At 42.0% G+C, this 18,072-nt stretch overlaps 1 protein-coding gene across 2 annotated transcripts in view; it reads right to left on the reverse strand.

Moving 5' to 3' along the window:
* dmrt1 (doublesex and mab-3 related transcription factor 1) overlaps positions 1-17,877 on the reverse strand; it is a 32,925-nt gene extending 15,048 nt beyond the window's left edge. Inside the window, exons 1-4 of one of the 2 annotated variants that reach the window (XM_085476457.1) lie at positions 17,465-17,877; positions 14,632-14,800; positions 13,319-13,476; positions 3,789-3,963 (exon numbers count right to left, since the gene is read on the reverse strand). In XM_085476457.1, coding sequence (XP_085332583.1) covers positions 3,789-3,963; positions 13,319-13,476; positions 14,632-14,800; positions 17,465-17,680 — 718 coding nt within the window. In that variant the 5' untranslated portion in view covers positions 17,681-17,877. Of the gene's footprint in view, positions 1-3,788; positions 3,967-13,318; positions 13,477-14,631; positions 14,801-17,464 lie in introns of both variants that reach the window. The other variant, XM_085476455.1, reaches the window with a different exon arrangement.
* Between the last annotated feature and the right edge of the window lie 195 nt (positions 17,878-18,072).

Genomic DNA, 18,072 nt, shown 5'->3' on the forward strand with positions numbered 1-18,072 from the left:
TGAGCAAAACTCCAAATCAGAAACATGATTTTACACCAAAACAACAAAGAAAACCAGCAGTCACCTGCACCTTGCATCACATCTCTTTATTACAAGCCTTTATTTCCAGTCTAACGACGGCCAACTTCACTTCCATCAACATCAAGTTTTCATGTTCTCAGGAAGTGGCAGATAAAAAACATTTTTTATCTGCCACTTCCTGAGCCTCTGATGATGGAGTTGTGTATAAAAGTGTTTATAATCCTGAAACGGTTGATGCAGTTGTTGAAGCCAAGCTGAAAGTGTTCACTTCTTGGCAGTTTCAGTTGACATGCACACAGAGCCAAAGCTACAAAAATGGTCATTGTCCAAAAACTTGCTGATAAGATGTGAACGAGCCTCAGCAGACATCAAGGCCGCGGCCTGACACATGCACGCTGCCGTTTACAGAAGCACAGGAGTGATCTAACAGCCGACATATTAAACGCAGCCTTGTCTGCAGAAACACGCTTTATCTTCCAGCTCTGGGAGACACGGCGCACACCCACACACCAAGTTTGGTTGTGTCTGAACTAAGCAAGCATGATGACAATAAGCTGAGTCAAGGAAAAACATTCTCCACCCAACAGGCCTCCCTTTTAAACGCTTCGTTATTCCTTCTGAGAACCACATTATCAGAGCCTGTGCAGCAGTAGCTGCAGTATTAGCCCACAGCAGACCCCACTCACCCCACCGATGGAAGCAGATATCCTTCATCCTTCTTCCTGTTAGTGAGTCTGTTCCTGTGTTTTTATTATAATGCGCCATCATCTGATTAACAGCAAACACGTGTCAAGTGTTTCAACATCCAATATTCCCTAATTGGAATTCTGCCGGGTGGATGGGAGTGAACATTTTGAAAACACTGGTTTTTGTACCCGAGGAAGGTCGGCTGAAGTGAAACATGATTTAATAAAATATGAGAAACGAGACAGCGTGGGGAGGTTCTCGGTTTATCTTTACTGTAGCACTGATTTTACCTTTTTACAATAAAATGAAGATCTAAACAAGCAAACGATAACATCTGATGGAGACTAATTTATTAGTCAATAGTCTGGGCTAGCAACCTCCTTTCCTCGCATGCTAACCAACAGTTTAACGCAAAAACAGCACTTCAGATGAGTGTTTTATGTCCCTGATGTGTTGGAGGAGAACAGGTACCTGGGCTGAGACAAGCAGGCTCTGTTTCCTGTGGCAGCTCAGATGCTTCAAGCAAAATCACATTTGTAAGAGAGTAGTGCAGATGTCACCAGGACGAACACTTAAAATCCTGAAAACGCCATCAATGTTGTTTCTGTTCTGTAGTGTTTGTACTGAGGTGCAGGGACAAGTGTTCAAGTCTGTCCTTACAGCTGAATCAGAAGAAGGAAGTGCACAAGCACAGGAAAAACAACACAGCTCAAAGACCTGCATCCAGAATTTGTGCTGCACGAGTTCATGATTCCCTGAGATGCACATTTTTGTGTGAGACAGCACAGTGTCGATGTGGAATCAATCAAAATGTTTGCAGCAGCTAACATTAAACACATAAAGTAACTGTAACGTTAGCAGTGTACTCACAGTCTCTGTCATTTCAAATAAACCATCAACCTTCGTGTCAGTGTTAAATGACAGCTCTTCTTTGCACTGCTCTGTGCCTCCCTCTGCTATACTGAGCCACTTTAATGTCTTTGGGGATCTGCTGTGCTGTTTTTATTACATTCAGTAAGCCACCAAGGCCGTTTCTGTATCTTTAAAAACACATAAGCTCATTTAATTTCTAAAGTTTAGAAGCTAAAAATTCGATTAATTAAAAAAAACGTCTCCAGGTATATATGCAAGTACACGCTTCCTGATGAGAGAAACCACAGTAAAGGTGAAAGAACCGACTGAGGCAGGCTGATCCTCTGCCTCTAACTGCGGGGCCACCCACAGAGAGCGTTGTTATCTTGTAATGGAGCATGGCGATTCACAGCAGGGGGCTGACGTGGGACCCCCACAGGAAAAGGACAGGTGAAAGTCATAAACAAATACAGACACAAGGAGAGACGTGGGGGTCTTTAGGTTTGCGATGCTGGTGCTGTCAGCGCTCCGATTCATTGAAAGAAGGATATTTATGTTGTACTGTTGATGCGCTTCCCCTATATCCTTTATATATGAGCAATAACATACAATACAACCTTCATCTTTAGTTCCTTAAAAATAAAACAAACCCAGTTTTTAGATGTAAGCACGAAGGGAACTGAGTGTTATATTCACAGTGTTAAAAATCTCTGCAACCAAGGTGCGTCTATGACTCATTTTCATTCATTTCCTATCATTAGTTATTATTAATCTCTGGCTCTCCTCCTCTGCGTGCCTTATGTCTCCCTTTCCTTCACACCAGCTGTCTTCCTGTTAAAAGTCAGTTTTTCCTTCCCACTGTTGCCAAGTGCAAGGAAGGAAAAATGGATTATCCTGTGCCAAAGAGTGCCAGAAATAGTTAAAAGAAAACTTGATTTTAATTTAAGGCTTTATAGAAGTGAATCTCTGCAATGTGCAAAGGTTTATATGAGACAAACACACGAGGAAAGAGGAAAAAGAGATTTTTTTATGCTAATTGCTACAGAATTTATGTAACCTACAGGTTTATGATTCTACATATATCTGAGGATCACAAAAATGAGGCAGGTGTGGATTAGAACAGCCCAGATCTGTACAGGTAACAGGTGTGAAAGAAAACGCCGATAATCATGAAACAGATACAGAAGACGACCGTCCAACAGTCTGAGTTTAACACTGACTCAGACGCAGCTCCATCACAGGAACTCAGAGAGACACCTTCTGTCAGGGTGTGTGGAGACAAATGAACAAAGACTGAGCACTCAACGCAACAACAGCACCAACAATCACAAAACAAACGACACAAAAGGCAGACACTTCAAATTAAAACAGGAACAAAAACAGTCCGAGATCCTTGGAGGGAACAGAAACTACAACAAATAATAAAAATCATAACACAAAATCAAGACATCAAACCCTCAATGCCTCAGTCAAACCAGCCTTTGCACTCCCACTGTGCTCATGCAAATGTGAACCTCTGCATGCTGCAGTCCTCTGTTACTAACAAGTTTATCTGAGAGTTGTTAAGATTATGTCGTGTGCTCTCTGAACACATTTAAATCTAATAACGACGTCCACTGCAGAGCCAGAATCCTGATCTGAAGCTTATCCTGCCTGAAAACCATCAAACAGCAAATCCTTTAAATGTCCTTAATTTCCATTTGGCCTTATTAGTCGAGCAGCCTCCCTCTATCTCTTCTGCTTTATGCTGGATCTTCTCTCTTATCATGCACTTACATGCAGTCTTTACAAATTCCAAAAACACTGTGCTGAACATGTGAAGCAACACACACACAATCTGATGAGCCCACATTCACAGGCATGAGAAAGGCACAAAATCCAAGCCACCTCCGTCAGCAGCTACGTTAAGAAGAGATCAGCGTCTGAGATTGGCAAGTGCCAGAAATCGAGAGCTGCAGAGATCAGGGGATCAAATCTACTTCATCTTTAAACATGCCAAAAAGAAACAGAGCAGTACTGTTTTTAACTTTGTAGCTTCAGAAACGCTCGGGTCAGACCTGCTTTCACAGAACTGCATCAGAAGCAGGAAGGAAAAAAGTTTAGTCAAAGTAAAAAGTGCATTTTATGGCGCTCTGGATTCGAGTGCAATCCTCCCTTCCATGTACTGTTGATAAAGTCTGGGTAAAGGTTTATGGAGCCTGAGAAGTGTGTTGTTGTGTGTCACTCACAGGCTGCCATGGTCTCAGAGCAGCTGTTATTGCTGTCATCCAGGCTAAAGAAGGGTGGCACACAGGTGGTGGAGCCCAGGCCCTGAGTCAGGTAGGTGGCTGCTGGGTAGTAGGAGTGCATGCGGTACTGAGACGACACGTTGTGGCTGGGCAGGCGGCCATCGCCATGAGGCATCTGCTTTATGCAAGTAAAACACAAAGACAGGCACTTTTAGATTGAAAACATACAAACACTGCATGCTGTGGATAAACAGCAAAGGTCCAGAAAGTGGAGGCCTGGAGGTCCTCCTTAATCCACCAAAGATCTGAATTAAGGTCAGTCTTCATATTTAGGAGCTGACCCATGGTTGAAGGTGTGGTATGAGGATTAAATAGCTCTCCATAAAAGTTCATGTTGGGGTCCCCGCTGGGCAGAAACAAAACCATCATATGACAAGATGACGACAGAAAAAAAACACGAGACTAGAAACAAAATGTTTTAATTATCGGATATTAAATATGATATTAAATATATATTTTTTGCCTCCAGACAAACAAAACCTAAACAGATCTGTAACATTTGTTGTGTGCAGTTATTTATCTGCTTGTTTACTCTTGGATCAGCTGGTTGTTGGTTCCAAACATGTTTGTTGCTATTGGGGAAGTTGCAGAGCGCCCTCTGGTGGACAAACTATACAACATCACTCATAACAGAGTTGAAGGGTGTTTCTGTCACTTCTTTTTAATTGTTTGTTATAAATGCGATAATGACAGATTAGCAAACAGCTAAAATTAACATCAGTCTACATTTGGTTTTGCTCACGACAAAAATGTCCTGATCTTAAATGCTCACACTGAAATCTTAGCTGCACACAAGGGGATTTCTTTCTGAGGTGTTTGAATAGTTTCCGTCTGAGCTGATAGCTTGGTAGCTACATGATGAATTAAAAAACTGAGCTTAAAGACACGCTGATAAAAACTGGAGATTTTCATGGGAACTGTTCAAAAGAACAAAGAACTGTTCCGGCTTTAAAAAGTCTTTCCTGTGACTTTTGCTCTGTGAGTCAAACACCAGCCGTTGGTTCAACAGAGGCTATGCGCCTTACTGGGGTCACATGATCTTAAGATCTGCACTTTAAATAAAGGTTTTATATAAAATACAGTTTATTTCCTGCAGCTCTGTGAGGTTACAGTGGTTTACACTGGCTTTATGACTTTCATCAGAACATCAGAGCCCGCTAACACCACCACTGGATATATTTATAATACAATATAAACGCCGCTGTTGTGTGAGTCCACTCACAGATTCTGACTGTAAAATCCTTCATCTCATACATCAGATTTTCACAGGCAACACTTTAACAACTCGGAGTGACAGAAAGAAATACAGCCGTAAAATAATATATGACAGAAAATTAGCAGTGTGTGATTTCACAGGCCCGCGGCTTGTTCTCAAAATGGGCAGCAACACCCAGAGCTGGCTTTCCTCAGTCCTCTGAAAACTTTAAAACGAGTTGTCTACTCAGCAGCAAGGCCGCCTCGCTGAGGGTTTTCAATTTCATTTTTATGGAATTTGATTTCTGTCAGGCTGTAATACGTCACCCGTATTGTCCACACCATCGGTTCTGCGACAGCTTTATAAACTGTTATTTAAGCTACACTCGGCTCCTGTATTAGGCCGTGAAAAATACAATACAGATTGGAACTGGAGTCTTGAAAGTGCACCGCGCTGATGGTTAAGCGGGACACACGGAGCACCAAACAAAACTGGCAAAGTTGCTCGCCGAGGCTGAGTTTTTCCATACGTTTACATCCAGAGGCGGCAAGCACATCCCCGGGTTCAGCACGATGCCACAGTGTGTAGCTAACTGTCCACATCATCTGACCTGTCATCAAGTCAGGTGATAGTTTGTGCCACTTTGTAAAAAGCAGGACTTTAAATTAGCTCAGTGTTGGTGTTCTCACACAAAGAGACAAATGGTGTTCAAACATATTTTCCCCACAGATGATTAATAAACCTTCGACAGCAGCTGGATCCACCAGCCACCAATCAGGCTTTCACAAAGCTGTGGGGGGTTATGGAGTGATAAATGGGAAGCTGAAGCTGGAAGCAACACCAACGAAGAAGTCCGGAGAAATGATCACAAACAGGTTCAAAATGTGTCGGTTAAAATAATGAAAGCAGCTCAAAACACCCAGATGATAACAGCTGCCTGGGATGTCCTTCAGACACGCGACCATAATCAGGCTGGTTATTCACACCGACCACGTGGTTATGCCCGGAGAAATCTGAATACCACTGCTTTATCAGATTATTTCCAGTTTACTGTGTTTTTCTGTGAACAGTGTAGGTTTTCATTCCAAATGTTTATGATTATGTGCTATAAATAAACTGTGTGTGTCCTCGTCAGTCAAAGTGCAGCTTCACCCTAACACGCTCACCTAAAGCATCAAACTTTGGAAACAGAAACAAAAACATGTCCTTCAGTGATAAGAGTTGAATTAAGTCACACAGTCAAGCTTAACTTTAATTCCAGGCTGATCAGCTGATCGCAGTGCCAGCTGATACCCTTCTTCTATCTTACTGATGAATCTAATAAAGTGTCCGATTAACCTGCAGTAACGTCTCCACGGCTGCCTTCAGTCATGCTGGTTTGCAGCCCGCTATCATTCTCACTGGTGCTCGCTCAGGTCTGTGCAGAGGTCGCGCTGCTGTTTCTTAATCTTTTCCACATGCACGCATGAAACTTTTTTTTTGCAGTAATTTAACCCGTTATTGTACTAAATTCAGTAACGCCATTACAGGTACAAATGTGCTGCTGTTTGCATTGCAAATCTTTAATGATCTGCATGAAGGATGAGCAGGAAAAATCATAGGCGCCTTTTTTTCTGCACACTTGTGCCTGAATCAGCTGACTCCAGTTCAAGTGGAGGGAAGGAAGCTGGATGGTGTAGTGGTAAGACTACACACCTTTGGAACGGGAGTCACAAGCTTGATTCCCACCCGGTATCCAGTAAGGGTCCTGGCTAGACCCCCCACGCAAAAAAACCCCCAAAACTCCCGCAGCTATGTCTGCAGCCTGTCTGCAGCTTGGACACAAGAATTTCACTACATGTTGTACTCTGTATAAAGGTGTTTGTTTGTTAAAGGAAAGGGGGCATGGTTCTCAAAGCGTGGTCTGCAGGCCAGCAGCAGCCCTCAGTAACAGTCTGCAGGCCTGTAAGCGAATGAAGAAACTGCTGCTCAGTTTTTACTGCAAAGCGCAGTTTAACATCAAAGCAGCATTTCTTTAAAATATTACGAGTTCTGTGGTCAAGACTAAAATATAACAAGGGCCACTGCTACAAACTGGACGTGCACATGCGTCTCAATATCAGCCTGTCGGGTCAGACGTGCAGCATCGGCTCTCCTGTGGTCCTGCTTCAGCAGTGGACAGATCACGTGTGCAGTTTTTGCCTTATTTGCACTCAGTCTGGAGAACACCTGGATGTACCAACCAAAGTGATTTAAACAAGGCACATGTCAGACAGCACTGATATTAATATTGAAATAAATGGCGAGTGAAGAGAAAGCCACCATTATCACCATGACATCAGTAACAACTTGTGCCAAACGTGTAAGACGGCCGTACGCTGCGGTTTGCTCACAGACCTACAGTGCCTCCTCTGAACCACCCAGATAAGTTGCTGAGTCCTTAAGGAGGGGCTTCCTTACCTCCCTGAGAGGGCCTGTCTTCTTATCTGGCACCATCTCCTGTCTGGAAGCTCTACACTACCCTTATATTATCACCATCCACCTGCATGACAGCCAAGCATCACTGAGTGCACAGGAGAAAAGGAGGAGGCAGATGGCCTTCCACTGATAAAGACCACATTGTTTCCTCTGGTGTTACAGTGGGAAGAGCTCAGGACCTGCGGATCACTTTATTATGACGCATTAGCTTAATGATTTTAAGGGAAATGCATATTTCACCTCAGTCATGAGTGAGGCGTTAAGAAGTGCCAACAAAACATAAAAACAGAACAGACGAAAACAAACTGGCAAAAAGCAGATGCAGAAATATAAAAAATAACAAAGTTTGACTTGAAACTTGTTGTTCGTAACTTTCATGGATAGAATTTCCAGGCGCAGCAAAGTGTGGCCGGCGGTTTCTGGCTTGGTGGCCTCGGGATCACCTCTGTGCTTTCTGCCGATCTTCTGGCTTTATCAGGAAGTGACCTCTCGCTTAAACTGGAGGGTTTGCAGCCAAGCGTGAAACAGCTGGCAAGAAAAGTCAGAGGCCACAAAATGGTGTGTTTGGGAGGAGTTCAAGTATCTGTGGGTCGGGTTCACAAGTGGGTGGAGAGAGGAGCAGGAGTCCGCGGGGATCTGAACGCTGTACCCATCTTTACGGTGAAGAGAGCTGAGCGTGAAATCAAAGCTGTCGATTTACTGCTCCGTCTACGTTCCCGCCCTCGCCTACGGTCGTGGATGCAAGCAGTGGTACCAAACAAACATTTGTGGTTGTTTGTTTCTTTTGTACACTTGAACACTACAGTGACCCTCAATGAGACGACAGTGCCAGCAGGGGCCCACAGCTCATTTAAGTGTGAACCCTGTTCCATCCAGCAGTAGTTGTAGTTCGTCACCTGAGAGGGACTCCGAGTAAAGCTGCTACTCTTCTATAAGGACACCAGATGAGGTGGTTTGGGCATCGTAGGAATCATAGTCCTACCAGTAGGAGAGCACAGGAAGACCTCGGGCACACTGGTCAGATTATGTTTCTCAGCCAGCTTGGTGACACCTCAGAGCTCGAGGAGGTCCCTGCTTAGACTGCTGCCTCTCAGATCAGCAGCAGAATATGGATGCATGGCTGAAAACCAGTGTTTAAATTAAAAAATGTATATGAGCCACCAAGATTATTCTGACCGTGAGCCCACGACTACAGCAACAAGGTGAACTGTACAGATTTTTCTCCTGTTACACACTTTGTCAGGAGTTTCCTGCCTCACAGTGAAGAAAACCATTTATTTCTTAGTTCTGGAAGTTTCATAGTAGATCCATCCACAGTTAATGATGATTCGCCTTTGCCATCACCTCTGTCAGCATCAACAGATTTATAGATGTGCATAGTGTCATTTATGCACTCACAATGAGATGTTGTATTTATAAAGGGACACCTTGAGAAAAACCCCAACGAATGAAAAGTTAAAGGCTGTTGGGCTTGCATTGACTCAGGCGTGCTCTCTGCATCGTGCAGAAACAGGACAGCGATAACTGCTTAGCATCAAATATGGAGACAAAATCTAAAGTGAGCAACTCAAGGACTCGCTTCAGTTTGGGATACTAAAATCTGAATGCAGCTCACTGAACTGGAGGTTTAGGACGGGTAAAGGAGACACACAACGGTTTCCTTCTTTCTTTCTCTTTAACCAAATGTTAAAATCAGGCAATGAACTATTTCATCCCACCTTTCTACTTACAGATATTATTTATTGAGTGTTTGCTGCTCTAAAACTCATCTTCATTAAATCAGCTCCTCGTGCAAATACAAAAAAATCTGCCTCTGATATTGAATAACCACAGCACGTAGCCCTCTCAACCTGACAACTTCACTGAAAATATCATAAATCACAGAAGCGGATGGCCAAATTATGCTAAAGAGCGCTAACTGATTAGCATTAATGTGCTGGCTTTCTCCCTCGGGCGCTGAGGCATAGCGGTGTGTTCCTCTGCCGACAGACAATACCATTAACCTTTGCAATTCAGGCTCTGCTGTGCGCGGGCAGGATCGCGGAGGCAGTGACCCCAAAAGTAGACGTTGCTACTGGGGCAACTGAGAGAGAAGGAGGGGGCGGAGAGAGGGGTACAAATGTTCTTCATAAAAACACAAACGCAGGAGAGTTATAGATCTAATCTGCTCCATGCATAAGCTTAGTGTGTGTGTGTGTGTGTGTGTGTGTGTGTGTGTGTGTGTGTGTGTGTGTGTGTGCCCTGCTCTCTCTTTTACCATCAGCGCTGACTTTTTTCAATTGAGTTGTGACCTGGGTGTAACCACGTATACGGTTATATGAGTACAGGACACGCTGATGCATCACTGACGGAGCTCGGTTACATTTCCTGAACACAGACGTCGAACCTTCTCCATCAGGACACGTTCAAGTTCCTCATCAGTCTCATACATGAACACTGTCCCTCATTTAGTCCTTTAAACTGTTCTGACAGACATCGTTCATCAGGCGGCTTCTGTTAGAAATCAGCTGGGGCTGTTTTCAAATGTAATGTGATTACAATAAGCAAACATACAGCAACATCAGAGCTTTTATTTCTATTTTGTTCTGAAATCTGTTCACTTTTCTTCTCTTTCCACAGCAGGTTTGCTTGTTTTGGTTTACTCGTTAAGAGCTTTGGGTTCAGCTTTGTTAGTTTCAGTGTTGGGTTCAATGTTTTTAGTCGTGGAGTAAATTTCCACTAATCAACCGAACAACTACTACTGTTACAACTACTTTCCTCAGTTTATATACACTAACTTATTGGAAGTTACACGTCTACTTTTTAATGCACAGGTACGACACACAATCTGCACTTTTCTAATTATTCTAAATATTCTTAACTATTTAAACTTTCATATCCTGCTCTGTTTGCACACTACAGCTGGGTTTGCCATTTATCTGTACTTTAATTTTAATAACAGCACAGAACTGTTTTGGTAACGATTGTCCATGATGGAAATATGTAACAATTTTGTGTGTCTCCGTCCTGTGTCCTCTTCTGCTTGTATAGGTGTTTTTTTGCTGCCTTTAGAACCAAATTTCCCCTGCGGGACAATTAAAGGATTATTCTATTCTATTCTATTCTATTCTATACATAAGTTCAGAGCAGTTATCTGGATACAAACACTTTGTGAATGCAGTTAATTTGCAGCCGTCCAAAGTCTAGAGTTGATTTTTATTTTTCACAGCTGGTTTCTGTTTTTAGACACCTTTAGTTCACTAAAGTATCCTTAAAGATGATTTAACACTGGATTGATTTTCATCGCTTTTCTTTTGACCGAGCAGTAAACATCCAGTATAATCAGCCCCAAATTCATTTCAGTGATTTAAACAGAGGTCTGTACTTGAGCGCAGTAAGAGCGAGGCAGCGGACCTGGAGTCAGAAACTGGACACATCTTTATCCTCTGGGTTTGCAGGACTGTAACATACTATAAAGTGACCACTAAGGCAAGCACGTCAAACTCATTTTATATGGTAGGCCCACTCTGAGCTTCAGGGGGCGGGACCAGTGAAACTCTGCGTTCTGTCAGTGTAAAGAAGTCTAACTGCACCCTCAGAAACCCCAAAGTGAGAAAGTTCAACTTTAGCTCATCTCAGATACATGACGGTATAATCAACACGACTCTTTGGGCTTAAACTGTAAGAAATTAATTCTTGTGAATTAAAAAAGAAACATTTTCATATTAAACACTGAAAAAACTAAACTTTTCTGTCACGTAAACGTATGTTTAACCGAGTTACTGTGGTGTAGTATAAATGATCATGGGGTAGGGCTGTTCGATATAACGATATAAAAACGTCTATCGTTTCATTTTACGCTATCGTTTGTTTCGTGGTGTCGCAAAATAAACTGTTTTCATTGTTTTGATGGTCACTGTAGTGTCTATATTAATTTATTAAAGTTCTCTCTTTCTCTTATATTTAATATAACCACTACAGACGGACAAGCACCTGTTTTTATGCGTTGTCGTTAGCAACAACGACAATAAAACCATCGCGTGTCCGCTTGTTTATTTTCCACATAAACCTTTCAGAATAAAGCTCAAGATCCTGTTGAGACTTTTCAAAATAAGCTGAATCACGTGAAAGATGCAGAGTGTTTACAGATGAGAAGCAAAAAAGAGCCGCCAGGTGCTAAAAAATAAACCTTAGACGCAAACCTTAGAACAGGCTTTTCCCCGCCGCACGCCGTGTAATAAATACAAAGAAAACGGCGGCCGTTACAACTTATGTCTAAAAATGCATCGTTTCATGCATCAGTTAAAACACTCGACTCCAGGTACACGACACGCAGCTGGAAACACTTCATACAAGTCGAGCTGCCCGAGATTCACAGAATTTACAGAAAATGTTACATTTTCGTGATTTATATCGTTATCGGACGATAGATGTCTGATATCGGGATATGAGATTTTGGTCATACAGCCCTGTCATGGGGGAGGTCTTTATTAATAAGAAGCGCTGTAAAAAATCCATTGGGTCAGACTGGAGTCAGCGGTGGCCTGATTCTGGGCCCCGGGCCTTATGTCTGACACCTCTGCATTTAGGTGTCTTGATGCTCAGGCTCAAACATCCAGGTAAGTAAATCCCAAAAGGTTGATTCTGTTCATCTGTTTCATCATCATCCAAGTGACTTCTTCAGTCTGAGCTGACTTGATCAGTGGTTGTTGATCAATGTTCATGATGATTTGCATATTAATGATCAATGAACTGATCTCCCAGCCCATTGTTCCTTCAGTGGGCTGGTTTCAGTCATTATGCAAATGTACGTTTATAAGGTTGAAACCTGCAGTCAGCTGAGACTGAAGAAGTCACCTGGATGATGATGATGATGTAAACGTGAAGATGAACAGAATCGACCTTTTGGCCTCTGCATTGGGGAAAAACTACCTGAGTTTTGAGCACTGAAGATGCCTCTCGGATGACGGGTGAAACATCCTAATGATCAAAATATTCCAGCTGTTTTCAGTTCAACCACTTAAAACTGCCATGACCTGGAGGACTGAGAAGCTGCAGACCTACTGACAGAGTGAAGACACCCCAGAGGATTAAATGCAAAGCAACTTCAGATTTAGGCTTTCCTGTTTATGTAGTCCAAAGTAACTGGCAAATAAAAGCAGTGTAGCCTGCACACTGACTTAGTGAAGCAGACCTGTGAGATCTCTTTATAGCCACAAACCCAACAAGAGGCTGGAATTTAGACATTAAAATATCAGTTTAACATAATCAAAACTGTGAGTTACAAGTATTTTTGGGCTGTGACTGTCTACATATATAACAAATCAGTGCCAATCTAACCAACACTCATTTAAAATGAGGATCATTTAACACCAGTTTAACACTGGTTTAACACCAGTGATTGTCTGAGAGAAACACGACACTCTCGTGATAAGTTGGCGTGAAAGCGAAGCCTTTCCCGACTGAAGCGCCGTAAAGCCGCTTACCTCCCGTTTCTGTGGCATGAATTTCTCACATGCTGCTTTGCAGGCTTTGCTGCTACGCGAACAATAAACTATGTGCAGACCTGTTCCTAAACATGAAGAACATTCCAACACAAAAGCGGTTCTTTTATATTTGAAGCCACAGCAGTTAATCCCCTGTAGCGGGTCACGTTTGATGTAACTGGGTTAAAGTAATACGATTATGAATTGTAGCTTGACGCACACGGACAGGTTTGTCCTGCCGAGCTCACCCAGCTGTTTAAAATTCCTGTCAAATCAACGTATCCAACAAGCAGGACCAACGCTCACGCCTTCATTAGCTCCTGATCACACTGACTGTCGCTGCTGTGGCTCACCTGGTACTGCGGGTAGTTGTAAAGGTTTCCATAGTAGGTGGGGTAGCGCGAAGGCTGGTAGAAATTGTAATAGGGGGTTTCCAGCAGGAGGTCAGACGGTCCCTCGGTATGAGCCCTGGCAGCGGCTGATGGGCTGGGGGACGATGCTGAGCGGGTCCCTGGACACAAAAACAAACAAAACACGATGAGACCGAGAGGATGAAGAGTGAAGTCTGTGGCTGGTTGTTTCAGCACTGTCAGGTAATTTAACATATGATGTTCAGGATGTTTTCAAACGCTCGTGTTTGTGTTTTGTTGCAATTTTAACAAGGAAACAAGTCTCATTAAGCCCGTCTCACATTTTACTGATGCTAAAATGTAACAATTAACTTCTCTCAGTATTTAAGTTACACTTGTTCAGATCATTAAAGGAGACAGAAAGAGTTCATTTTGAAACATGCTGCCCAACAGCTCCATCTTCAGGTGACAGCTGTACTTGGTGTCAAACATAAAATTGTCATTTTTCAGGATGAAGATGACCATTAAGTCATCATTACTCACTCTCGCTTGTACGTTTCTTATCAGCAAGGACACATTCTTCCCAGGCAGACCCTGATCTTTGCACAGGGAAGACACTGTGCACCACTGGAGCCAAACATGATCACATTTACTGTCCCAACTCCTGCCATCAGCAGCTCCACACAGTGCTCCACTCCTTTTTATACCTCAATCTTCATCTCTACCCCCCCGTTCCCTCAAAATAAAAGGAACACACATACAAACATACAAAGTGCAAGATAAGAGCAGCCTTGATCCAAAATCACATTTAAGCGCTATCAGCGAAACACTCTTCTGTGTCAGCTTCCACACAACCTGGAAGAAAAACTCAAGGACATATTTTCAAGTTTCCAGTGTCCTTTGTTATCACGGAGTCTCTTGTTCTCGTCTAGAAACGTGTTCAGTCCACAGGATGTTGTTCAGCCTTGGATTAGCAATAACACCAATTAACATTTTAAAAAAGCAACAACATTAATTCACTGAGGGGTAACTGGTTTATCTAGACAGGCACACAACAGAGAAGGAGGAAGTGCAGGCAGGTGGATGCCTCTCAGACCAGCAGCTGAAGTGCAGGCAGTAACACTGACCTGTGTCCAGACCTCACAGGTGAAAAGGTGTCTTTGAGAGAATTAACTGGAATTTTTTCAGACACTTGACACGTTAATAGCATTGTTTTTGTTTTTGTTTTTGTTTAATAACTAAAAACACTGGAGATCTCTAATAATAAGGTTCATAACACAACAAAATCTGACGAGGTCCATGTAACACGAGGTTACCTGTGACAGCAGAGGTGGGGTGGCTGGTAGGTGTCGGGGACCGTCCCTCCACAGAGAACAGGCAGTCTGCTCCAACTTCATTCTTGACCATCATCTCAGAACCGGACAGAGACACTGGACTACACATCCCAAGCTCTTCTTCTTGGGCCTGCTGCCTCCTCAGGGCAACCTGGAAGGGAGGAGAGGTTTGATAAGGAACCGAGAGCATGAAACAAACATTGCCCTTATCTGCTGACTTCCCAGAACAGATTTAAACAGAGGCTCGTCTGAAAATTGTAATTACACCTGATTAGACAATAATAAGATTGTTTGTGTGCAGATAAACTGTTGATATCGCCATAAAACAAGATGATATTGAAAACACGCTCCTGGCTGCTGAGCGAGATGAAACCAGCAGCTCTTTGTTGTTTATAATTCTTGAAAAACTGTTTAACAACCGACTGAAAAATTTATAGATAAACGACTCACCGAGAGTCAGTACGGATTCAGATCAAGCAGATCACCATCATTGGCACTATCAGATTCAATAGAATACATCTCAAATTCCATAGACAAAAAGCAATATGTGGCTGGGTTATTCAGAGACTTGACAAAAGCATTTGACTCTATAGATCAGGATATATTAATAAGAAAACTGGAACGTTATGGTGTCAGAGGGGTCGCTTTAGTGAGAGGAAGCAGTTTGTGAAATTAAATGGTGGTTGCTCCTTATGTATGCACATTGCTTGTGGTGTACCCCCCAAAATTCAACATCATTAACAACATCTGTAAAGTGTCCAAAGCATTAAAAATGGTTCTCTTTGCTGACGATACAAACATTTTTTGCTCTGGTGATGATCTGCAGAATTTATTGGAGGATATGAAATAAGTAAAGTCAAGTTCTGGCTTGATAAAAAAAAATTATCATTAAATTTAAATAAATCTAAACTTATGTTATTTGGAAATAGTCGTTTAAATACAAATGCTGAGATTCAAATAAATGGTGTTGATATTGAAAGAGTCAGTGAAAATACATTTCTGGGGGTAATAACAGATGAAAAACTTAACTGAGAGCTCACGTAAGATATATTCATGCCAAAGTATCACGAAGCATTGCAGTACTAAACAAGGCAAAGCAGGTATTCGACAGAACATCACTTCATATTCTCTACTGTTCACTGGTTTCACCATACTTAAGCTATTGTGCAGAGGTCTGGGGCAACAGCTATAAAACATTACAGTCACTTTTTACTCTTCAAAAAAAGCAGTCGGAATCATCCACACTGCAGGTTACAGGAACATACAAACTCACTGTTTTTGCAGTAGGAAATATTGAAAATTGACGATCTAGTAAAATTCCAAACAGCACAAATTTTATTCAAAGCATAAAATAAAGAACTGCCAGGTAATATTCAGAGTATGTTTGTTTTAAAAGAAGCAAGTTATAATTTAAGGGGTTTTTGTAACTTCAAAACAGGGAAGGTCCGTACTACAAGAAAAGGCTTTTGTGTTTCTGTTCATGGAGTGAAACTGTGGAACAGTCTGAATATGGAATTACAGCAACGTCCAAACACAAAACAGTTCAAAAAGAGTTATAAAAATATGATCTTGAAATTATGTGAATGTCTCTATTAAAAGATGTACAGGATATAGTATATTAGAAATCTGTTCACCATTTTTATTACAAATTATATCAGTAAGGAAGCTGACTAAATATTGAATGATAATTTATGGCAAAGGGGTGGGATCAAATAAGTGTGTACTTCTTCCCTTTCAACGTGTAAATGAATCAGAATGGTAGCAATATTGAAATGTATTGATTTTTGTATAGTATTTTTTTCTCTCTCTTATTTTCTTTTCTAAATGTACCTGTATATTGTTTACATGTTTGAAATAAATTAACAAACAATCAATCAATGATTGGTGTAATCAATCAGGTGATCAGCTCAGCTTTCTGTAAACTGACAGCTCTGTGCATCGATGTATCTCAGGGTCACGAGTGAAACATGATGTTTTACCCAGTTAAAAAGACATTTTAATTCTTTATCTGCTCATTTTGTTAGTATCAGTTCTCTGTAAGAGTCACTTTCAAGCAGAAATTCCAAATAACTTTTTTAAACAGTTTTCCAAATCAGTTTTCACACACCTGACCACGCTAGACCAACTTATTCATCTGTTCTTTAGAAAATGAGGAAATTATCCAGCACTACTGACTTTAAAAGCCACTGATTTCTAAATTTTGCTGCGTTTCCTGCTAAAAAAAAAAGGTTTTCAATAGGATTAAATACAGTCTATTTAAAAAAGACAATAAACTTCAGTTATTAAAGCGTTCTTTACAGGATAGATCATTAAAAAAGAGAGCAGAATCAACAACATGGATTTAAAGAAGCTCAAAGAAAAAACAGTAGATATCAATGTGGGGGAAATACTGGAAGAACCAACAAAAATATTCTTTGAAAGGAAAAAAAACATGTGGTTATTTTTAGTAACTTAATACATTTAAAATGTTATTTTACAAACTCTTAAATTGTCACTTTAAATTACAAAGTTACAAATGAATTCATTTTGCTTTTTGTAAGTATCTTATAAATGTGAGCAGCTGCTGGAACATTAGCTCCGTCAGGCAGCTAACTGTTAGCTCTGTACGAACTTGGCTAGCTGCTTTCTGGGTGGTTATTACTAATGAACAGACTCACCCGCAGCAAACAGGGTTTAAAAGTCCACAGACATAAATAGAAAGTCCCAAACAGCCTGTGTGGCTGTGTGTGGTCACAAAACCTTTGGCTTGGTGTTAAAAAGCAGTTTTGTTCTCAGCTGCAGCTAGCCGCGCTAACCGGCGCCTAAACTGAGTTACCTGGGCCGCCATGACTCTCTGTCTTTCCGCGATCAGTTTGCATTTGGGACACTGGCAGTCCCTCCAGTTGCAAAAGCGCTTGTGTCCCTTCAGTGGAGACACGTATCCGTGATTTCTACAGCGGGAGCACTTGGGCATCCTGGGGGATTTCTTGACTTTGGGGGACATCGGTCCGCTGCAATCCGGTACCTGCTTACTCTGCTGGTCCTGGCTCATGGGTCCTGGCAATAAGGAGTGCTGATAACTGTTGGACCTGCCCAGAGAAGACGTGTGCACACGGACAGGTCTGCTGCTGAGCCCAAGCAGAGGCTGGCTGATAAGATATGCACTGGTGCCAGGCTGGAGGCTGTAAGGTCCCTGTCCCTCCACACCCTGCTTTTTGGTTTTTTTCCCCAGAAGGCCTGGGATCCAGTGGGAGGAAACAATGCGGGGGAGAGAGCTGGAAGTACAGAAGCATCATTCTGCAGGCCTCCCGTTTCTCTCTCTCCAGACACGAGTTAAAAATATTGACTCAAAAACACAATTTAAAATTCAATACAATTCTTCTTATGAGGTGCAGGGACCAGAAAAGTGTCCTCAGAGGCCACCTGATGGCTTTGCAGAGTGAA

The sequence above is a fragment of the Copadichromis virginalis genome, linkage group LG12 (assembly GCF_057382275.1).
Source record: "Copadichromis virginalis isolate Kocher_CV1m ecotype Utaka linkage group LG12, C_Virginalis_male_GT1.1, whole genome shotgun sequence".
Lineage (NCBI taxonomy): Eukaryota > Metazoa > Chordata > Actinopteri > Cichliformes > Cichlidae > Copadichromis > Copadichromis virginalis.